This window comes from Cannabis sativa, chromosome 6 (assembly GCF_029168945.1).
Source record: "Cannabis sativa cultivar Pink pepper isolate KNU-18-1 chromosome 6, ASM2916894v1, whole genome shotgun sequence".
NCBI lineage: Eukaryota > Viridiplantae > Streptophyta > Magnoliopsida > Rosales > Cannabaceae > Cannabis > Cannabis sativa.
This window is the reverse complement of record NC_083606.1, coordinates 59,852,112-59,873,531: the sequence shown is the minus strand read 5'-3', so window position 1 is coordinate 59,873,531 and position 21,420 is coordinate 59,852,112. Positions and strand designations below refer to the sequence as shown.

Genomic DNA, 21,420 nt, shown 5'->3' with positions numbered 1-21,420 from the left:
CCTCCATAATTAATAGTTTAGGTTTATGCTTTTTTTAGTGTGATCTCATGTGTGCATATTACGAATAAAATTAATTAATATATTTTTAAAATATAATTAATAAAGATATTTAAAAAAATATAAAAATTTAATTGGATGATAATTGGATTAGTTCAGTTTGGTTATCCATTAGATTGTATGTCCAATCTAATAACCAATCTGATGCAATTGTATTTTCAGAATTTACATCTGATCCGATCTAATTATAATTGGATATCTGATTCTATTAGATCAGTTGTGATTGGATCGACCAGTTGTAATTGAATTGGATGACTTTCTACACACCCAAGTCTCCACTACTTGTACCTGTTGTACTCGTTGTACAACCACTTCTTCTTTTTAGGATTTGACAGAGGCGTGCTAGCCTTAACAAACTTATCCTTGGTCATATATCCCTTTGGTATCTTTCCCACCATAGCCTATACTTGTAACTACGAAATAATACTTGGGAATTTGACTAAGTATTGGGCCCATAAAAATATCTAAGCCCCAAATCTCTCTCTCGGGCCTGAGAAGTTCTTCTGCCGCCAAAGAAACCTTGCCATCAAAAATGGAGGCCACCACGGACCTCCCCTTTCTCTGGAGTCAAGACCACCATGGCCTTCATCGGGCTTCAAACCTCGAGCACTAAAATTCTCGAAGCTCCCTTCGTCGTTCACCACGAAGTTAAGAAAAAATCAATTAAACCCACATTTTTCTTTCCCCACAAACCATATCTGTAAAAATATATAAATAATAATAAAAAAGAGTGAGAAAGGGAGGTGGAGTTGAGAAAGAGTGAGATGAAGAAAAAGATAAGAAAGGAAAACTTACTGTGGATTTTTTCTTGCCAGAGATGAGACCAGTGGTGGAGATGCCAATCGCAAAGGCAAGAGAGAGAAAGGGAATCAGACAGTGACATCGAGATAATGTTGGAATTTCTTTTACCAGGATCTTAGACCTACTCACAAGTATGTTTATTAACATCCTAAATATGAACTTTCTAAAACGATGAAATAAACACGTATAAAGTTTAAGAAACCTTACATTGGGTGCAGCGGAATTAAATGACTCATTCCGTTCAGATCTCTAACCCTTGTATCCTTTCTGTAGCAGAGTATTATCAAGATCTGAACCTGGATCTCTTTCTCTGAATCCTTGATGCTGAAACTCCTTTGCTGATGATCTTTCTTCACGATCTTCCTCACTATGATTGAGGTATTGCTTGCTGTGTGTGGGCACTACTCTAATCACTAAGGTAATTTCGAAATTCTAAGGAAGAAGAGAGAGAGAGAGAGAGAGAGAGAGTGGTGGCCAAGGTAGAGAGAGAAAGGCTCAGGTTTTCTGATTCAGAAGTGTAATTTTTCTGAAGCCTTCACTACTATTTATAGCATTCCACTAGGGTTAGGTTTGAATTATTTGGCATTAAAATAATGAAAATATCAGTTTAAAATGCCTACAAAAGTGGTCGGCCATGGCTTGATGGATTTGGGCCTTGCTTTTTGTAATTTTGCAATTTTAACACTTTTGTATCTGATTTTCTCAAAAATGCCAATTTTCTAATTCAACCATTTAAATGCCAATTCTAACTATTTAATAACTATAAATAATTATTAAATAATATTGTCATTTATCATATTTATTAATTGAACCATACAAAGTATCATAATTAATAAATATGCCCCTATTAACTCTTTCTTTACAATTTCGCCCTTACTTAGTGAAAATTTCACAAATAGACATTGTCTAATTTATGAATTATAATTGATTAATTAAAACCAATTACATGAGTCTTACAAACAATATTATCTCAACTAGTGCGGGGACCATGGGTCTATATAACTGAGCTTCCAATAAGTAGATCAAGAATTTAGCACTAAAATTCACTAATTTATTAATTGTTCGTTGAATCCACGCATAGAACTTAGAATTGCACTCTCAGTATATAGAATGCTCTTTATGTTCCACCATATAGACGCATCATTAGTTATCCATTGTTATAATCCTAATGTGATCAATGATCCTCTATATGAATGATCTACACTGTAAAGGGATTAGGTTAGCGTAACACCCTACTATGTATTTTATCCTTAAAACACTTGACCCCGTATAAATGATATTTCAGCTTATGTGAAATGAGTACTCCACCATTTATGTTCGTTTGGTCAAGCTCGAAGGAGATCATCCTTTGCTTACTATTCGCCAGATAGAAGCTATAGAATCCATGTTTATGCTAGCGCTCCCACTCAATTGCACTACCGTGTTCCCAAAATATACGTATCACCCTGACCTAAAAGTAGGCTTAACTAACAAATCAAAGAACACGAATAGCCTTTCAAGATTGAGCCTAATCATAATAGGATTAAGAATATTTGATCTAGGATCAACTTGGCGATATTGACTTGAATAGATTTTACGGTAAGTTTAATTAAATCTAAGTCAAAGTTCAATATCGGTCCCTTCCGATGCATACTCCATGCATCCAACCTGAGCTTTACTTTAACCAATGTTCTGGAAAGAACATAGCATTTCTCTAAATGCAAGTAAACTCTTGTTATAGATTATCATATCAGTAAAACACTGTGTCTGATAAATCTAGGAAACTTTATTCACATAGTCATGTTTACTTTCCAATGTGATGACAACACAATAAACAGGATCAAGTATGTGAAAAGGGTTTAAGATGAATTTATAAATCAAATAGACAAGCAATTGATAAAGTGAACCAAAACATACACAAATGAATGAAAAATACTTCTGTTTCTTTATTGATGTTGAATAAAATAGATTACATTGAAATGGAGTTTTATTTAGGGCATAAAACCTAACAAACTCCCACTTGCACTAATATAAAACTAATTAATACATATCAATTAATCCTAAATTCTGACGGTGCTTTTCAAAGGCTGTCACGGCCAGGACTTTGGTAAATGGATCAGCTAGGTTGTCCTCTGTGTCAACTTTCTCAACTAGTACATCCCCTCTTGCCACGTATTCTCTGATAATGTGATACTTCCTTTCAATGTGTTTGCTTCTCTTGTGGCTTCGAGGTTCTTTACTGTTTGCTATTGCTCCATTGTTATCACAAAGTAAGACCAGAGGCTTTTCCATTCCAGGAACGACACCTATACTGGTGAAGAACTTTCTTGGCCAGACAAGTTCTTTAGCAGCTTCGGCTGCAGCTATGTATTCAGCTTCCATAGTTGAGTCCGATATCGCAGTTTGTTTAGCACTTTTCCAAACCACTGCTCCACCCCCAAGAGTAAACACAATCCCAGATGTAGATTTCCTGTCTTCAAGACTTGCCTGGAAATCTGAATCAGTGTAGCCTATGGGATTAAAGCACCACCCTTGTAGACTAACACAAGATTCCTTGTACTCTTCAAGTATTTCAGAATATACTTAACTGCATTCCAATGTTCATGTCCTGGATTAGACTGATACCTGCTCACGATTCCAACAGCATAACAGATGTCAGGTCTAGTGCATAGCATTGCATATATTAGACTTCCAACTGCAGAGGCATAGGGAATTTTCGCCATGTCCTCTATCTCTTGAGGATTAGTCGGAGACTGTTCCTTAGATAGACGAATACCATATCTAGAAGGCATGTTTGCCCCATTGGTGTTGTTCATGGAGAATCTCTCTAAGACTTTGTCTATGTAGGTTGTTTGAGAGAGAGCAAGAAATATGTTCTTCCGGTTTCTAATAATCTGAATACCAAGAACATAGGCTGCTTCACCCAAATCTTTCATATCGAATTGAGTGTTAAGCCATTCCTTGATGTGAGTCATTTTCTTGACATTGTTTCCAATAATCAAAATGTCATCAACATAAAGGACCAGGAATACTACTATTTGGTCTTCCTTGAGTTGGTAAACACAAGGTTCATCTTCATTCTGAAGAAAGCCGTAGGTCTTGATTATTTCATCAAACCTTTTGTTCCATGAGCGAGAAGCTTGCTTAAGTCCATATATAGACCTATTTAATTTGCAAACTTTCTTTTCCTGCCCAGGAAGAACATAACCTTCTGGTTGCTCCATATAGATGGTTTCTTCAAGTACCCCATTAAGGAAGGCAGTCTTGACATCCATTTGCCATATTTCATAATCGAAACCAGCAGCTATGGAGAGAAGAATTCGGATGGATTTGAGCATGGCAACAGGACTAAAAGTTTCCTCATAGTCCAGGCCTTCTCTTTGGGTATAACCCTTGGCTACAAGTCTAGCTTTAAAAGTTTCGACTTCGCCTCCAGCTCCTCTTTCCTTCTTGTAAACCCACTTGCATCCTATCGGATGATAGTCGTCAGGTGCGTCTACATATTCCCAGACTTTGTTCTTTTTCATGGAATCCATTTCTGAATCCATGCCGGCCGACCATCGTTTCCGTTGCGGACTAGCCATTGCCTGTTTATAGGTTAATGGATCGTCATCAATACCGTCACCTACGACCATATTGATTTCACCATCCAAGCCATAACGAGCTGGTTTTGTTGAAACCCTCCCACTACGACGAGGTGCGGTGATCTTCTGAACAGAAACTTTAGTAGTAGATTTCTCAGTTGGTTCAACTGAGGGAGTGGGATTGTCTTCTTCACGAGTGGAAGAGGACGGAACATTGGAAGGACTTATATCTGATAGTAATTCCTCTAGAACAACTTTACTTTTCGATTTGTAGTCTTTAATATAGTTCTCTTCAAGGAAAGTAGCATTCGTAGAAACAAACACTTTGTTATCCTTGTGACTATAAAATAGTCCACCCCTAGTCTCTTTAGAATTCCCGACAAACATGCATACTTCGGTACGTGATTCAAGTTTTCCTTCTTTCTTTCTTAAGACATGAGCAGGGCACCCCCAAATTCTGTAATGGCGTAAACTAGGTGTACGACCATTCCAAAGTTCGACGGGTGTCTTAGGGATTGATTTAGATGGAACAACATTTAAAATGTCGGTTGCCATCTGAATTTCATATCCCCAAAGGACGTAGGTAGAGTTGAAAAACTAAGCATGGACCTAACCATTTCCAAAAGCGTGTGATTCCGTCTTTCTGCAACTCCATTTTGCTATGGAGTGCTAGGGCGGTTAATTGGGATTCAATTCCAAGTTCAATTAAATGATCTTTGAACTGCATATCCATATATTCTCCACCCCTATCAGTTCGCAAGATCTTTAATGATTTACCTAATTGGTTTTGGGCCAAAGCATGAAATTCTTGAAACTTTGCAAATGTTTCAGATTTCTTATGCATAAGGTAAATATGTCCATATCTAGAGTAATCGTCAATGAAAGTGACAAAGTACTCATAACCACCTCGGGCTTTGACATTCAAAGGTCCGCAGACATCGGAATGCACTAACCCTAGGGGTTGTTTGGCACGCTCTCCCTTTGCAGAGAAAGAACGTTTGGTCATCTTTCCTTCTAGGCAAGATTCGCAAACAGGTAATTCACCTAAGACAATGCACTAACCCTAGGGGTTGTTTGGCACGCTCTCCCTTTGCAGAGAAAGAACGTTTGGTCATCTTTCCTTCTAGGCAAGATTCGCAAACAGGTAATTCACCTAAGACAACATTATCATCAACGATCTTTTGCTTTTTGTGGTTTCTAGGTTTAGCTACTTTACAAAGTTCGTTATGTAAGGCAAATGGTGTTTCTGGTCTAAGAACATAAAGCCCCTGTTCCATGGATGCAACACAAATCTGAATGTCATTTCGAGAAATGGTAGAACCAGAATTTGAAAAATCTAATTTGTATTGTTGCAACTGTAATCATGAAACAGAAACCAAGTTTCTACTAAAATTTGGAATGTATAAGACATTGTCTAATTCCAAAATTCTGTTTTGAAACTTGAGTTTGGCTTTTCCTCTAGCTCTAACCGAAACCATTTCGCCATTACCAACTTTAAGTTTCAACTCTCCAGATTTCAAATTATTCCAATTCTCAAGCAATTGCAATGAACAACTTACATGGTTTGTAGACCCAGAATCAAGAATCCAAATGGATTTATCATTCTCTAACACACATGATTCGAAGACTAAAGCATTACTGCTTATTCGTTTGTTAATTGTTGTTCTTGCTAGTTCATTTTGTTGTGAAGTATAACTTGAGGAAGTAGAATCACTTTCTCTTATCTTCTCAACTAAGCTTGAAGTAGTAGGATTTATGGAGTTATGAACTATTTGCTCTTCAGAGTGAACAATTCCCAGCTTACCTGCTTTCTGGAATTTAAAGTCCATCATGAGCATATGTGAAGTATTACTCTGACAATGAGTTTATAACTTCAAGTTCAATTGCTAAGATATTAACTAGGAGTGGAATGGGAAGAGGATTATAGACACTACAACACATCAATAAAACAGAAGTAAGGTTTTGGTTCAAAATTCATACACAAGTTCAGAGAATAACAAGTAATGACATATGTTATAGAAATACTAAATCTAACATAGTTTACTTTCCAAGGTTTCCAACATAATGAAATACAGTGTCCCGGTAGGCGAGAGTCAAAGATAACATTAGTTGAATAGAGTTGTCAGCTCATCTAAAATTAAACATTTTAGCAACCTTTTATTCGATCAAATGAGAATCCAACGTTTTCCCGGTAGGCGAGAGTCAAGCTTATTCTCATTTTATGAGCTTCCACCATTGTTTCATGTTTTATGAGTTTATCTCTAAGTAGTCACCGTAGGGGATAGTCTAATAGAGACGAAAACTCACAAAACACTTATGAAATGAAATCTTACGGTGTTAAAAGTGTTCAACGAATAACCATCCATAGGGGGACGAAGTCTAGCGTCTCGAGGTTATATTGAAAAAATTTAACTATTGTAAGACCAACAATGGAGATCGAATATCTTTTGATTAAAAGCTCATTATTTTAAAAAAAAAATATACATGTATTTTGTATAATCATAATATTCGATATTATAATAATGAAAAATTACAAATTAAAGTTGGTTTAAATAAAAAATCAACTTTAATTAATTTTCAATTATTATTTAATTCGAAAAATAAATTCGAATAAATATCGAACAAGTTCCATATTATAATAATGAAAAATTACAAATCAAAGTTGGTTTAAATAAAAAATCAACTTTAATTAAATTTCAATTATTATTTAAATTCGAAAAATAAATTCGAATTAAAATGGAACAAATTTGAAAATATCTTGTTTAAGTTGTTTTAGAAGAATCTAAAAAAAATCAACTTAAATATCTTTCAAATCAGATTTAATTAAATTAAAATTAAGTTATAACCACTTAATTTGTAAATATTCTATTTTAAGTTAATATTCGAAAAGATATTAACTTAAAAAATATCTAAAATATTCCATTTTAAGTTAATATTCGAAAAGATATTAACTTAAAAAATATCTAAAGAATCTTAATAACCAATGCCTAAAATTCCTCAACTTAATTTTGAAATTTTAAATCCAAAAGATATTCAGATTTAAGTTGGTTAGTTGTAGATAACTAAATATCAACTTAAATAGGAATATTTAATGAAAAATTTAAATTAAGCTTCAGAAAGAATCTAGATGGTTATAATTCTATATTTAATTAAATACAAGAAAATACATATAGTTTAGCTTAGAATATAAAATTCTTTAAACTATGGTTTTCTTAAATTAATTTCAAACTAAATGAAATTAATTATGTTGCTAATCAATTTTTATTAGGTTAAACTAGTGTAATTAACCTAGAACAGTTATTCAAATCAGGCAAATGGGCCTTCACAATTGGGGTGGTTCATGTGAGGGGGTACTGGGTTCAGTATGTCGTACCCACTACTATGGCTCCAAACTCTCACACAAGGCCCAAAAGAGAGGAATTTAACCTTAAAATGAACAACTGTTATTAATTGAATAAGCCCAAAAACTAAATGGGCCTAAATAAAATCTATCAAGAACTATGATATTTTATTTAGCAACATTAACCTATATGCATCTATAATGAAATTAAACACATAGGCTCATACAGGCACACTTTGGATGGGTCCTATCATGTTGCTAGGTCATACACAGATGAAAGAAGATTGTAAATATACCTGTTACAAATTATTAACTTGACCAAGGGAGCCATGAGTTAAAATCAGATCATTGGATCTGTCAACAGGTTAACCATGGCTATTTGCAATCAAGCAATAATAGGTTTTGAAAGCTTACACACAAGCTAAAACACATACTCCTGCAACAAGGTTAGCTGGATAGTTGGATGTAGGATTTATTTAATTTTAAATTAAATAATTAATTTCGAAATAATTAATTAAATAAATAAAAAAAATCTAAAAATTTAAATAAAAAATTTGAAAAATTCGAAATTTAAAAAAAAAAAATTAAAATTAAACCTACAATTTTGAAAAATTAGGTTTCAACCAACCTAAATATCATTTCAAAATTTCCTAACTACTTTTAAAATTTAAATGTTATTTTATAAATAAAAATTAAATAAAAAATTAAAAAAAGATAAATGAATATCTTTTTCAGATTTTAAATGTAATTTAAATAAATAAAATAACAAAATTTAAAAGTTAGCAAAATATCTTATCCTTTTAAAAAAATTACATGATTATAGTTATCTTATTTTAAATTTAAATAAGGTCAAATTATTTTTAAAAAAAAAATTAATTTAAAAAATTTAAAATCTGACCTAAATTTAAAAATAAGATAAGATATAATCAAATTTTTAAAAATAAGATAGATTATTAAGCAAATAAGATAGATACTAACTATTTTTAAATTCAAATTACACTAATATCTTGAATTAAATTTAAAAAATATTAAATTAATTCATTATGATAATTAGAATTGAATTAGGAATAGTAATAGTATAAATACAGAACTACACAAAAAATCGGAAGTTAATTCCATGAAAAAGCATGAAAAAACGAAGAAAAACGAAAAAATTGCAAGTTGTACGGACGGGATGCAGTGCATACCCGTCCGCGCGCGTATGCAAGGTGTTTGGCCGAGTTTGCTCGGCGGAATCATGTCGTGCATATTTTCCGCGCGCGCATGTTAGTTTCAGCACAACTCCGATTTTTTTGAATCTTCAAAAAATCATAACTAATTCAAATTAAATCAAAATTGAGTTCTGTAAAAAAGTAACTTGCTTAATTTTTTCCATACTATCCAATAAAAATAATTCTAGAAACAGATATTCAATTATTTTTTACGAAAATTCACAAACATCAATCAATCATCAAATAACACTCAATACAACATGATACCATCCAAAACAAAAACAAACAATCGTTTTAAAGTCCAAATTTCTTGCAAGTAAATCAATTACCACGGCTCTGAGGCTAGTTGTTGGAATTTATTTTACCAGGATCTTAGATCTACTAACAAGTATGTTTATTAACATCCTAAATATGAACTTTCTAAAACGATGAAATAAACACGTATAAAGTTTAAGAAACCTTACATTGGGTGCAGCGAAATTAAATGACTCCTTCCGTTCAGATCTCTAACCCTTGTATCCTTTCTGTAGCAGAGTATTATCAAGATCTGAACATGGATCTCTCTCTCTGAATCCTTGATGCTGAAACTCCTTTGCTGATGATCTTTCTTCACGATCTTCCTCACTATGATTGAGGTATTGCTTGCTGTGTGTGGGCACTAATCTAATCACTAAGGTAATTTCGAAATTCTAAGGAAGAAGAGAGAGAGTGTGTGGCGGCCAAGGTAGAGAGAGAAAGGCTCAGGTTTTCTGATTCAGAAGTGTAATTTTCCTGAAGCCTTCACTATCTATTTATAGCATTCCACTAGGGTTAGGTTTGAATTATTTGGCATTAAAATAATGAAAATATCAGTTTAAAATGCCTACAAAAGTGGCCGGCCATGGCTTGATGGATTTGGGTCTTGCTTTTTGCAATTTTGCAATTTTAACACTTTTGTATCTGATTTTCTCAAAAATGCAAATTTTCTAATTCAACCATTTAAATGCCAATTCTAACCATTTAATAACTATAAATAATTATTAAATAATATTGTCATTTATCATATTTATTAATTGAACCATACAAATTATCATAATTAAAAAATATGCCCCTATTAACTCTTTCTTTACAATTTCGCCCTTACTTAGTGAAAATTTCACAAATAGACATTGTCTAATTTGTGAATTATAATTGATTAATCAAAACCAATTACATGAGTCTTACAAACAATATTATCTCAACTAGTGCGGGGACCATGGGTCTATATAACTGAGCTTCCAATAAGTAGATCAAGAATTTAGCACTAAAATTCACTAACTTATTAATTCTTCGTTGAATCCACGCATAGAACTTAGAATTGCACTCTCAGTATATAGAATGCTCTATATGTTCCACCATATAGACGCATCATTAGTTATCCATTGTTATAATCCTAATGTGATCAATGATCCTCTATATGAATGATCTACACTGTAAAGGGATTAGATTAGCGTAACACCCTACTATGTATTTTATCCTTAAAACACTTGACCCCGTATAAATGATATTTCAGCTTATGTGAAATGAGTACTCCACCATTTATGTTCGTTTGGTCAAGCTCGAAGGAGATCATCCTTTGCTTACTATTCGCCAGATAGAAGCTATAGAATCCATGTTTATGCTAGCGCTCCCACTCAATTGCACTACCGTGTTCCCAAAATGTACGTATCACCCTGACCTAAAAGTAGGCTTAACTAACAAATCAAAGAACACAAATAGCCTTTCAAGATTGAGCCTAATTATAACAGGATTAAGAACATTTGATCTAGGGTCAACTTAGCGATATTGACTTGAATAGATTTTACGCTAAGTTTAATTAAATCTAAGTCAAAGTTCAATATCGGTCCCTTCTGATGCATACTCCATGCATCCAACCTGAGTTTTACTTTAACCAATGTTCTGGAAAGAACATAGCATTTCTCCAAATGCAAGTAAACTCTTGTTGTAGATTATCATATCAGTAAAACCCTGTATATGATAAATCTAGGAAACTTTATTCACATAGTCATGTTTACTTTCCAATGTGATGACAACACAATAAACAGGATCAAGTATGTGAAAAGGGTTTAAGGTGAATTTATAAATCAAATAGACAAGCAATTGATAAAGTGAACCAAAACATACACAAATGAATGAAAAATACTTCTGTTTCTTTATTGATGTTGAATAAAATAGATTACATTGAAATGGAGTTTTATTTAGGGCATAAAACCTAACATATAAAGATGAGACGACTTAGGGCAAGCGAGAGAGGAGAGTGACTAGGGGCGAAGAAAGGGTTTCGAGGTCAATGTTGCAGTGGTAAATGAGAGAAGAGATGAGGATTCGTGTTATGTTGAAGAAGACGGAAGAAAAAAAAAAGTTTTTAGGATTTTAAAATATATATTTTTTAGTTCTTTTAGTTTTAAATTATTTTTAATTAAAATTATTATTTGGACCAATAAAGTTTCAACACGTGGCACTTTTGAATAAGTTAACAGAGCAGTTAAATTTAGGACTAACGGACTTACAAAAATATGACCTTGAGGACTATTACTGCTAATTCTCAAGGTTGGCGACTAATCTGCAACAAAGTGAACCTTTTGGAGACTTTTACCGCAAGCTTCCCAATCCTTAATCTTGCTAGTGAATCGTCTTCCTTTCCTTGACGGTCTATCTCTCTCTCTCCATCTCCATCTCGATATCTCCATTTTTATTTTTATCTCGACTTCGCAAAGCTTCACCACCAACCAGGTGTCAAACTCTTGTAGATCTCTCCAAATCATCAACTATGGCTCCGAACCAAATGATCTCGACCCTGAAAGCTTTTCTTCATTCCTTTTAGTTTCTAGATTTATTAATTGTCTTCTTCGATATGGGCTTTTCTTTTAATGCACTGAACTTTGCACTTCAATTGGTTCCGATTCTTTGACCTAATTTTAGCAATGTAAGCTGGGTCCACAACAATCGCACCTCGCGAACTCCACGCTAGCACCACTACTTCCACCACCACCAACCGCCATGGAATTTGTCGTTCCCTTCTTCATAAGCCTCGCTACCATTATTCTCTCAACTCAAATAATGAAATAAATAAAAACCTAACAAAAATTAAAATCAAGAATTCAACAAAGAAATTATATATAAATATATATATGGATTGAAGATATAAATGATAATATCCTTTATCATCAAAGACATAAGAGAGAGAGAGAGAGAGAGAGAGAGAGAGAGAGAGAGAGAGAGAGAGAGAGAGAGAGAGAGAGAGAGAGAGAGAGAGAGAGAGAGAGAGAGAGATTGAAAGCAAAAGTCTCCAATAGTGTCAAATCAGAATTGATATAAATAAACTGAGTTAGATCAGATCCGATCTTAAAAACTTGTCTAGTAGGGTAGGGCAAGACATATCATCATCTAGTTTGGATCAAGTTGGATCATCCAACCTGATCAATGGCGGACCTAAGATTTAACTTTAGGGTGGACTTAGTTATACATTTAATATAATCCAAAATAATAATTTACAAATTAAATTTAAGTAGAATGATATCCTCCTATTCTAGTGGTCATCATATCTATTTTGAACTTTATACTTCTTTGATTTTTCTTAATAAATAAAATTTAGACACACATAAAAAAAAGGGACAAAGGGATTCAAAACATGAAAGCATCTTAATAAATTTGTTCTATTTAACTACTATATAAATGAAAGCAACAATTTTATATTAATATATTGGGTAAATAGTGGTATAAGTAGGGAAATTTACATGGTATACTAACTTTTGCTATTTTTTTACAAAAATACTGCCAGGCGGTATTTTTTACTTTTTTACTGTGTTTTTTTATAAGTTTCATACTGCAGTATACTGTGTTAAGTTTTTATTGGTGTTCTACTAGTGTTTTACTAGTGTTCTACTGTTGTTTTGAGTTATACTGCTTTGTGTTTTACTGGTGTTTTATAAAAACACAGTATTTTCGAAAAAAAATTCAGGTGACAGTATTTTTGTAAAAGTTAACCCAAATTCCAGTACTTTTGTAAGTTTCCCTATAAGTACCTAAAGTTTTAAGTTTGTAAGTGGCATAAAGCCAATATTTATTTTCAGCGATATATTCACAGAGTCTGTACTGAAAAAATTAAAAAAAAAATTATAGTTTTACAAATATTAAATATTTATGCCGCAAAAATTAATATTAAGTTTATAGTCACAAATCTTAAATTTTAAGTAATTATGCCGCTACATTTTTCTTAATAAATAAAATATAAATACATATAGAAAAAAAGAGACAAGAGAATTCAAAACATGAAAGCATCTTAATAAATTTGGTCTATTTAACTACTATATATATCTACATATATATGAATGCAACAATTATATATTAATATATTGGGTAAATAGCGACATAAATATTTAAAATTTTAAGTTTGTAAGCAATATAAAACCAATATTTATTTTTAGCGATATATTAACACTGTACTAACATATATTTTTAAATCTCGAGGAGAGCTAAGCCCACCCTCAACACACCTTACCCCTAGGTCCGCTTATGAACCCGATCCACTTACACTCCCAGAGATGATATGGGAAATCATGTAATTTCGAATAAATCACTCTTTTTCGCTCGACATTTCGCACATATTATGGATATGCTACTGTGAGGATAGAAAGATTATAACAATTCTACCCTACATGATTAAAAGACCCAAATCATACCGTTCATCTCTCAATCAAAGACCCACAAAATATCCTCACCTGAATTTTAAATCATTTCATTAACCGTCTAATTCAAATAAATCTTAGATTGCATACCAGTTTGTCTACAAGTTATACATGTTTTTAACAATATGTTACAGATCAACAACAAGAGTAATACTAGTGGTTCACCAACGAATATTGCTTTCTTTGTGTGTTTCTTTTCTTTTCCCTTTCTGTGTATAATATATACAAAAACAAAGTGAATAGTTTCTAGTAAAAGAGTCATCCATTAAGAGTGGACAAGATGTACTATGCAGGTGATTCCACAACTGATACAGCACTGTAAGATACCTCTTGATCGTTCCCATTGACTTTAACTTTCGTCCAAGAAACCTTCCATGTCTTCAGCAAGCTTTTCCTGAATCACACATAGATCAAAGCTTATGCATTTCAGACAGAATTAAAACCCCAGAATAAAGAAACACAGAATTTAAATGCCTTTCCTAGTACATACAATTATTCAAACCAATTTATAAATTGCAATCAATAAATAGAAACTGAGCAACAATCCCAAAATTTATTAAAAGCCCATGGAACAGTAGTGTTGCTTCGCTTTATAACAATGTCCTACAACTGGTGAGGTTGAGTGTAGGAACTTAAAATAATATTACATTTTAGAAAGACGCTTGGATGGACTTGGCTAATCTTTAATCATATTTCCCGGTCCAAGCTTATCCTCAAAAAAGAAAAGATTGCATCTTAGATTTTGCAGAGACAGAAGGGTGTTTTGTGTTCAAATTGAAACTTTTACTTTGAAATAAACCTGAATGATAAAAGGCCTCTGTTTTCATTTACTAAATTACATGGAAGACAGAAAGGCTTGGTTGTGTAATAGCTCAGAAAATTTATCTTGTGATTGATTCCAATGTGTCGATCGAACAAAAATGTTGTGGAGGGTCCTCTACCTTTCAAAGTTAAAAGTGTTCATCTGGCTTCTGTACTTGGGACGTCTCAGTGTCCATGAACTATTACAAACATAGACCTTTCCATACGTTGACACCCCCCCCCCCCCCCCAACACCATAAAATGATGTACTCCTCGACAATGTATTAAGCTTTTAACAAATGATATTATGGTAAATCTCAACAGATGCTTTGGAGGACAGGAGTTTAACATATGATATTATGGTAAATCTCAACAGTTGCTTTGGAAGACAGGAGTTATAGTGACCTGGTGGGCTCTATGGATGAAAGAAATAAATCTTTGAGATGGACAAGATTCGGCATTGAGTAGCTTTTAGGTTTCTTAACGAAAAAAAGTGTAAAGGGGATCCTTTCACTGATATAATCAAAGAATGGTAGTACTTTTTGTTTTTGTAATATCAACATTTCTCAGTAGCTCGTTCTAAGTGTTCTGATCCACTTTTGCTTGCATTATTTCATCAATCTTTAATACAACTCCTTGTATTGTTTTTTTTTTTTCTAAAAAAACTATTACTGCTGGTATTTGACTAGTTCGGGTGAGTTGACAGGTTTGACCTGAATTGTCCCATCTATCCTCCTTAGGAAAAGTTTGATTTCAAACCCAAGTTCGAAAGGGAGAAGTACGCCATGCTAATGTGCCTTGGATGATCCACATCTCAAGGTCAGGCACTAATGAGCACATAGAACTATCTATGTGTCTTAGAGCCCTCACAATCCAGGCACAACGACGCAATTATCATGGGCGCGCCCGTACCCTTGATCCTAACCCTTGAGACTGCACTCATAAGGGTTTGTTGTTTAGAAACGAATTGCTAGGGTTAGAATAAAATTTCTAAACCTAGTAACTATTTACTAGGCTAAAGGTTCATGAGAAAATCGTAGAATTGATGGTGTTTTTGAGTGGAAGAAACTGGGAATTGTTATTTAATGAAAAAAAAATAAGAACATATAGAGCAATGAGCCATTCAAAAGATCAAAATTTTCCCTAGAGCAAAGCTCCTATAAAATACCACTCAACACTAACACCACCCCAACCAACTAAGCCCAACAAACCATACATATTCATCCACTAAACCACTACAAATACACATATACCCCTCTAATGCCTATATTCTATCAAAATTAGGGAGCCTATCATATGGCGGTGGAAAACCTTGGTAACAAAAAAGCAAACATAAAAGCTGAACCAAAAAACAAACAAGGCCTAAAACCTCCAATGCATAAAGCAAAAAGGCTACCAACTCTAGGGTCTTATCAATCTTTCGTAACCCAGTCCATAAAGATAGCATGGCAGCACTGCCGAACTATGAAGCCGGAGGAGGCAACACCATATACCTATTGTGGAGGCAACCTCATGTCTTTATAGAGACACAAGGTTTGTTAAAGAGTGTATAGGAGGGCATAGTCTTAATTCTTAGACAAACATAGTGGGAAAACTAAGGGCGCAATTGGAAAGCCGCAATATAATTGGAATTGAATGTAATTTGGAGTAATTACGAAGTTTAGCGTGTTTGTTCAACCAAAAAATTACACAATAACCATGTAATTGGAGGTAATTGAGGGATCTCAATTACACTCTCCAATTCTTACGACCCCCAAGAGAATTGAGTGTAGTTACACTGTGTAATTAAACAACATTACTGATAATTAATATTATTAAACTGTGTAATTACTAACTCATTTGCCAAACATGAAAATAAGAATTCATATGCAATTACTACTTGACATCCAAACACACATTGTATTTTAAAATAGAGTGTACAGTTGCTTCCAAACGCACCCTAAATGAAAAGGAAGGTAAATAAACCATATCAAGATGAGACACTGAAACGACATTTCTTTTTAATTTTTTAAGAAAAAGGAACTGATAATATTAGAATTATTATTTATTTATTTATTTATTTATTTTGAAAAAGAGAATAAAAGTTATGTGACAGGATGGAACATAGAGAACAAAAAAGAAAGCATTAAGGTGAAGAATGTCAAATCGAACAGCGAAAGAATTATGGTCAACAAGGCAGCATCACATTAGGCCAATAAATTTACCTGTCTGTTTCAATAGTCCTCTTTGCAAGCATGAGTGTCAGGAAAACAGGAACCATCGCAGCACATAAATGCTTAAGTGTATGCCCACTAACAATGTGATATGTCCAATCATAAATGACCTTATCACAAGCTTCTTCCACCTTTGCCAAAAGATAAAATCCTGCAATCACGGGAAAAAGAATGTGACCAACAAAGTTGTAAAAGAGTTCAGAATGAAACAAAGGAGCTATACATATATGGTAAACATGTACCTGCTGCCCAAAGCCAGTACGTTGAGTGTGTGTACATTGGTGGCAACAAAATAGCCATCAAAGGAATGGCAATACAAGGAACAAACTGGACTAGAGCATACGGTCGAAGGTCATCAAAAAACCTTCAAACAATACACAAAACAATCATTTCAGACTAGAACATGGAATTGGTAAGTTTCTAAATTCTATGTATATAGTTTAGATTTGCACTAGCTGTTTCATGGACAGAAGTGAGGAGAAAAACATGCTGGCATTGCAAGTTAGCAAGTTGCGATACAACCACAATTCTAGCTTTAAGTATGTCTGCTGAAAATAAATATGATTCCATACTCAAACCATCATTCACATAGCTCTTCATACTGCAAATTTTACCTAACTAAACAGTTCTCCCAGTACTTCACTGACAAATTAATTTTCCAATAAAGTATATTAGACCATAAGTTCAAATAATTCACACTAGAAAAGTGAAGTGCTTGCCTCCAGTACAATATACTAAATAGACCAGCCAAAAGTAGCGGTATGATGGATACTGTTCCTTTTCGCTCATCAATCCTTTCAATGATAAAGATTGATATGATCGAAGTGAACGCGACAGTCATCTATGCTTTCCAAGAAGAACTTTATGTCAAAAACAACATTAACTAAGAAGTGTGAATTATAAATTATAATAAAGTGTCTTTAAGAGAGAGGAAATTCACCGGCAGGCGATCCCACACAAGACGAGCATCATTCGGTTCTAGATGGTAGTATGAAGATCCAAAAGCAACAGCAGCAACACCAACATAAAAAAATGTCCAGCCCAAAAGCTCGCCTTCCAAGCTAGTTATTGGCATTGAACCATTATCATTTGTCAAACAACAAAATCTAAAAGTAAAAGGGATGATAGATATCTTTCAGTTAAACAAAGTAAAAAATGCACTACCTAAGCTTAAAATAATTCCGGTAATAGCAAAGCACCAGCCCGATGAGACCAATAACAAGGAACGGGAAATTTGAAATCACATTAAGTGCATTTGGAACTCCTGCAAATGAAATAAAGTACTCAATCAAACTACAGGAAAAGAGAGGGAGAGAGGAGAAGGGAGTGTAGATAAGGAAAACTATGAATGATAATAAAGCCTAAGAAATAGCACGACAAAGACATAAGTAAAATTTGAAACAACCACGATAGTGTTGAAGGTGAAAACTCAGCAACCAAGTTAGGTCAGAAAATTTAAATGTAAGTAAGAAATTGACGAACTGTAAAGAACTTGAAAGAAAAATCTTCACAACAACATGCTTGTCTTATGAAGAACCAAGCCAAGTGAATTTTGGGTGTAATATGCATGTTACATATATATATCAAGAGGATGATATAGCAAAGAGTCTACAATAACACTTGAAAGTCTGCTTATAGATTCAGGGGCAAGAGTGAACACATGAAATATTACAACTGAAAATCCCGAGAAGCTCACCATGCAAGAGCCACTCTCTAGTCTATCCCACCCCTGTCTGGTCCTCCCGCAGCCTACCCTTTATGAAAATAACCCACCCAAATTATCTACCACAAGGGATCTACACCAAAAACCCAAAAATTCACTGTGGAGAAATAGATAGGGATAGTTAAATATAGTCAACATGTTCCTACACATTTTGTGTTGAGAAAGAGAGAAGGATATATAATTTACCCCTTTAAAACACATCCGTAGGAAGGTCAGCACTGAAAATAAGAATTAAATCATAGAATCCCACTAAGATGCCAATTCAACACCTTACTTACACCTACATTAAAAATTAAATCACTGACGTAGATCCCTTCTAACTAAACTCAAGGGAAAATCCTAAAGCTTCTAATAATTACAGAGAAACTAAAGATCAAAACTGCTTAAGAACACACATGTAGCCAGTTCACTTCAATTTTCATGCACTACCAACAATTTCCACACAACAAACACTCGATTTCCCATAATTGTGTATTTCTTTTCTCTAACATTCAATAAAAATAAAAATGAATGTTGATCATCTACATCCAAAACGAAAAGAAACTCATTCATACCCAATTGAAATTGAAGTTAAACCAAACTGCCACTTCTCAAAAACAATAATTAAATACAAATTAAATAAGGATAAACAATCGAAGCAACAAAATGCAGACTTAAACCAATCAACCCAAATATTTGTGATAATAAGAACAAAAAAAAAAAAGACATATTTATTAAAATAGACATGCTTGGCAGATACATACACATATAAAAATATAAAGGAAAGGGGGAAAAGAGAGAGAGGAAAATAACCAAAGAATCGGCGTTGATCGGCAAAATCATGGTATTCTTGAGACTGAGGTATGGCAGGAGTGACGATCATTAGGACTACGAAGCAGACGATGGCAACTACCCATGCCCATATGCTTCTTCTCCTCATCGCTCTCTCTCTCTCTCTCTCTCTCTCTCTCTCTCTCTCTCTCTCTCTTTGATTTACTTCGAAAATAAGACCGCGGAGTCTCCCCCACTGCATTTGCAGCGACCAGTCGGCCAACGCAACACGTGCCACTCACGTGTGTCTTATTTATTCCGGCTAGTTTGAAGCACGTTTACCCGTTACACAAATTACAAAATCACTTAGGGGGCGTTTATGGGTGTTAAAAATAATTTGATTATAAGGAGTATTACGAAGGAGAATATGATTATTAAAAAATGTGTAAATTGTGTTTGGCTGTGTAGGGTAATATGTAATTATATTACTGTTAATTAAATTACACTGTTTGATTGAGTACAGGAATCTTATATATATTATTTTGAAAAATTAAAATAAAAATATTTTTTTATTATATTTATTTAATTTTTTTTTTTTTTTTGAATGGTAATAATCTTTATTAACCAACAACCTCAGTTACCAAACATGGTAACAACTCACTTGGGACATCCCCCATACTAAAGCTACGCCCAGGGTACAAAATAGAAGCTCTTGCAAAAGCATGAGCAACCATATTAGCTGAACGTTTAACAAAATAAACAGAAACATTTTCCATACCAACAAGCAAAGATTTACACTCTTGTATGACAGCACCATACACAGATATCATTTCACTTGAACCTCTCAAAGCTTGTACCACATTAAGACAGTCTGTCTCCAAAAACACCTGCTGCCAAGGTTTATCTTTTAGCCAACTAAGAGCTTCCCTTACTCCAATTGCCTCCGCCACTAAGGGTTGAACAATACCATTAAAGCTACTGGTGTGAGCTTCGATCAACAGTCCTCTGTCATCTCGAGCAACCAAGCCAACTCCAAAGCCACGTTCCCTTCCGAAAATTGCTGCATCTACATTCACCTTGACACCATTCCGTTGAGGCGCACACCACCGTTCAGCACCATCACCTTCCATAAGTCCAAACGAAAATGAACTTACCTCGTGATCTTGAGCGGCTAACCATTGGTCAAGATAGTTCTCTGCAAAAGCTACAATTTCCATAGCAGAAGTGGACTTTTTCTTCCAAACCTTGTTGTTCCTTGCTCCCCAAATTGCCCAACAGAGAGTAACCATTCTGCACTTTTTTCCTTTGTCCAGTCCCTTAAACGATTCAACACACCAATCCAGAAAACACATACCAGCCGAGAGGTTTGTCCCAATACCTGTTCTTTCCCACGCTTGTTTGATCAAAGAACAAGAAACAAGGCAGTGGGTAATAGTTTCCTCCTCCAGATTGCATACAGGACACAAATTAGTGACTTGTACTCTCTTTATTCTCAATGATACAAGGGTAGGAAGGCAATTTGTACAACTCCTCCACATCAGGTTTTTTATTTTAGGTGGAACTTTTAAAGCCCACAAAGTCTTCCAAAAGATAGAAGAGTCAGAATTATTCCCTTGATCAAAGGTTACCTGAGTTAAATTGTAAGCACTTTTCACCGAGTATATGCCTGAGTTTTCATGAGCCCACACGTAGCGATCATCTCCTTGAAAAAGATGAGTAGGAATGGCCTCAATTAACCTTCGGTCCCTATCAACAAACAAGTCAGCAAGTATCTCATCGTCCCACCTTTGATCCTCCATAGACAATAAACTAGCTACCGTAGCATTGCGAAGACCAGGGTGATCAGATATGACATAAGAATTGTCATTATCGGATAACCAAGGTTCTCCCAACACATGAATATCCAGGCCATTACCTATTTTCCACCGGACCCCTTTTCGAACCAAGTCCTGAGCTTCCAACACACTTCGCCAAACATAACTTGGATTATTACCCAATTTTGCCGTAAGATAGTTACCATTAGCAAAATAACGAGCTCTGAAAATTTTGAACACCAAAGAATCCTTCCGAGTAAGCAAACGCCAACCTTGTTTTCCAAGAAGGGCAAGGTTAAACTCTCTAAGACTTCGAAACCCCATCCCTCCAACACTTTTATGATGTGTCATCTTTTCCCACGAATGCCAATGAATCCCTGACTCTTTTCCTTTCGATGTTTTCCACCAAAATTTAGCCATATGTTGCTCCATGTCACGGCT

General features: G+C 34.3%; 1 protein-coding gene across 1 annotated transcript; it reads right to left on the bottom strand.

Annotated features, from left to right (window-relative positions):
• Positions 1–13,740: 13,740 nt before the first annotated feature.
• LOC115725782 (uncharacterized) lies at positions 13,741–19,442 on the bottom strand. The gene is made up of 7 exons (XM_030655391.2): positions 19,208–19,442; positions 17,857–17,956; positions 17,633–17,753; positions 17,412–17,533; positions 16,935–17,056; positions 16,684–16,843; positions 13,741–14,072 (listed from the first exon to the last, which is right to left on the bottom strand). Exons 1-7 carry the CDS (start codon positions 19,425–19,427, stop codon positions 13,964–13,966), a joined length of 954 nt encoding a protein of 317 aa, XP_030511251.2. The 5' UTR covers positions 19,428–19,442; the 3' UTR covers positions 13,741–13,963.
• Between the last annotated feature and the right edge of the window lie 1,978 nt (positions 19,443–21,420).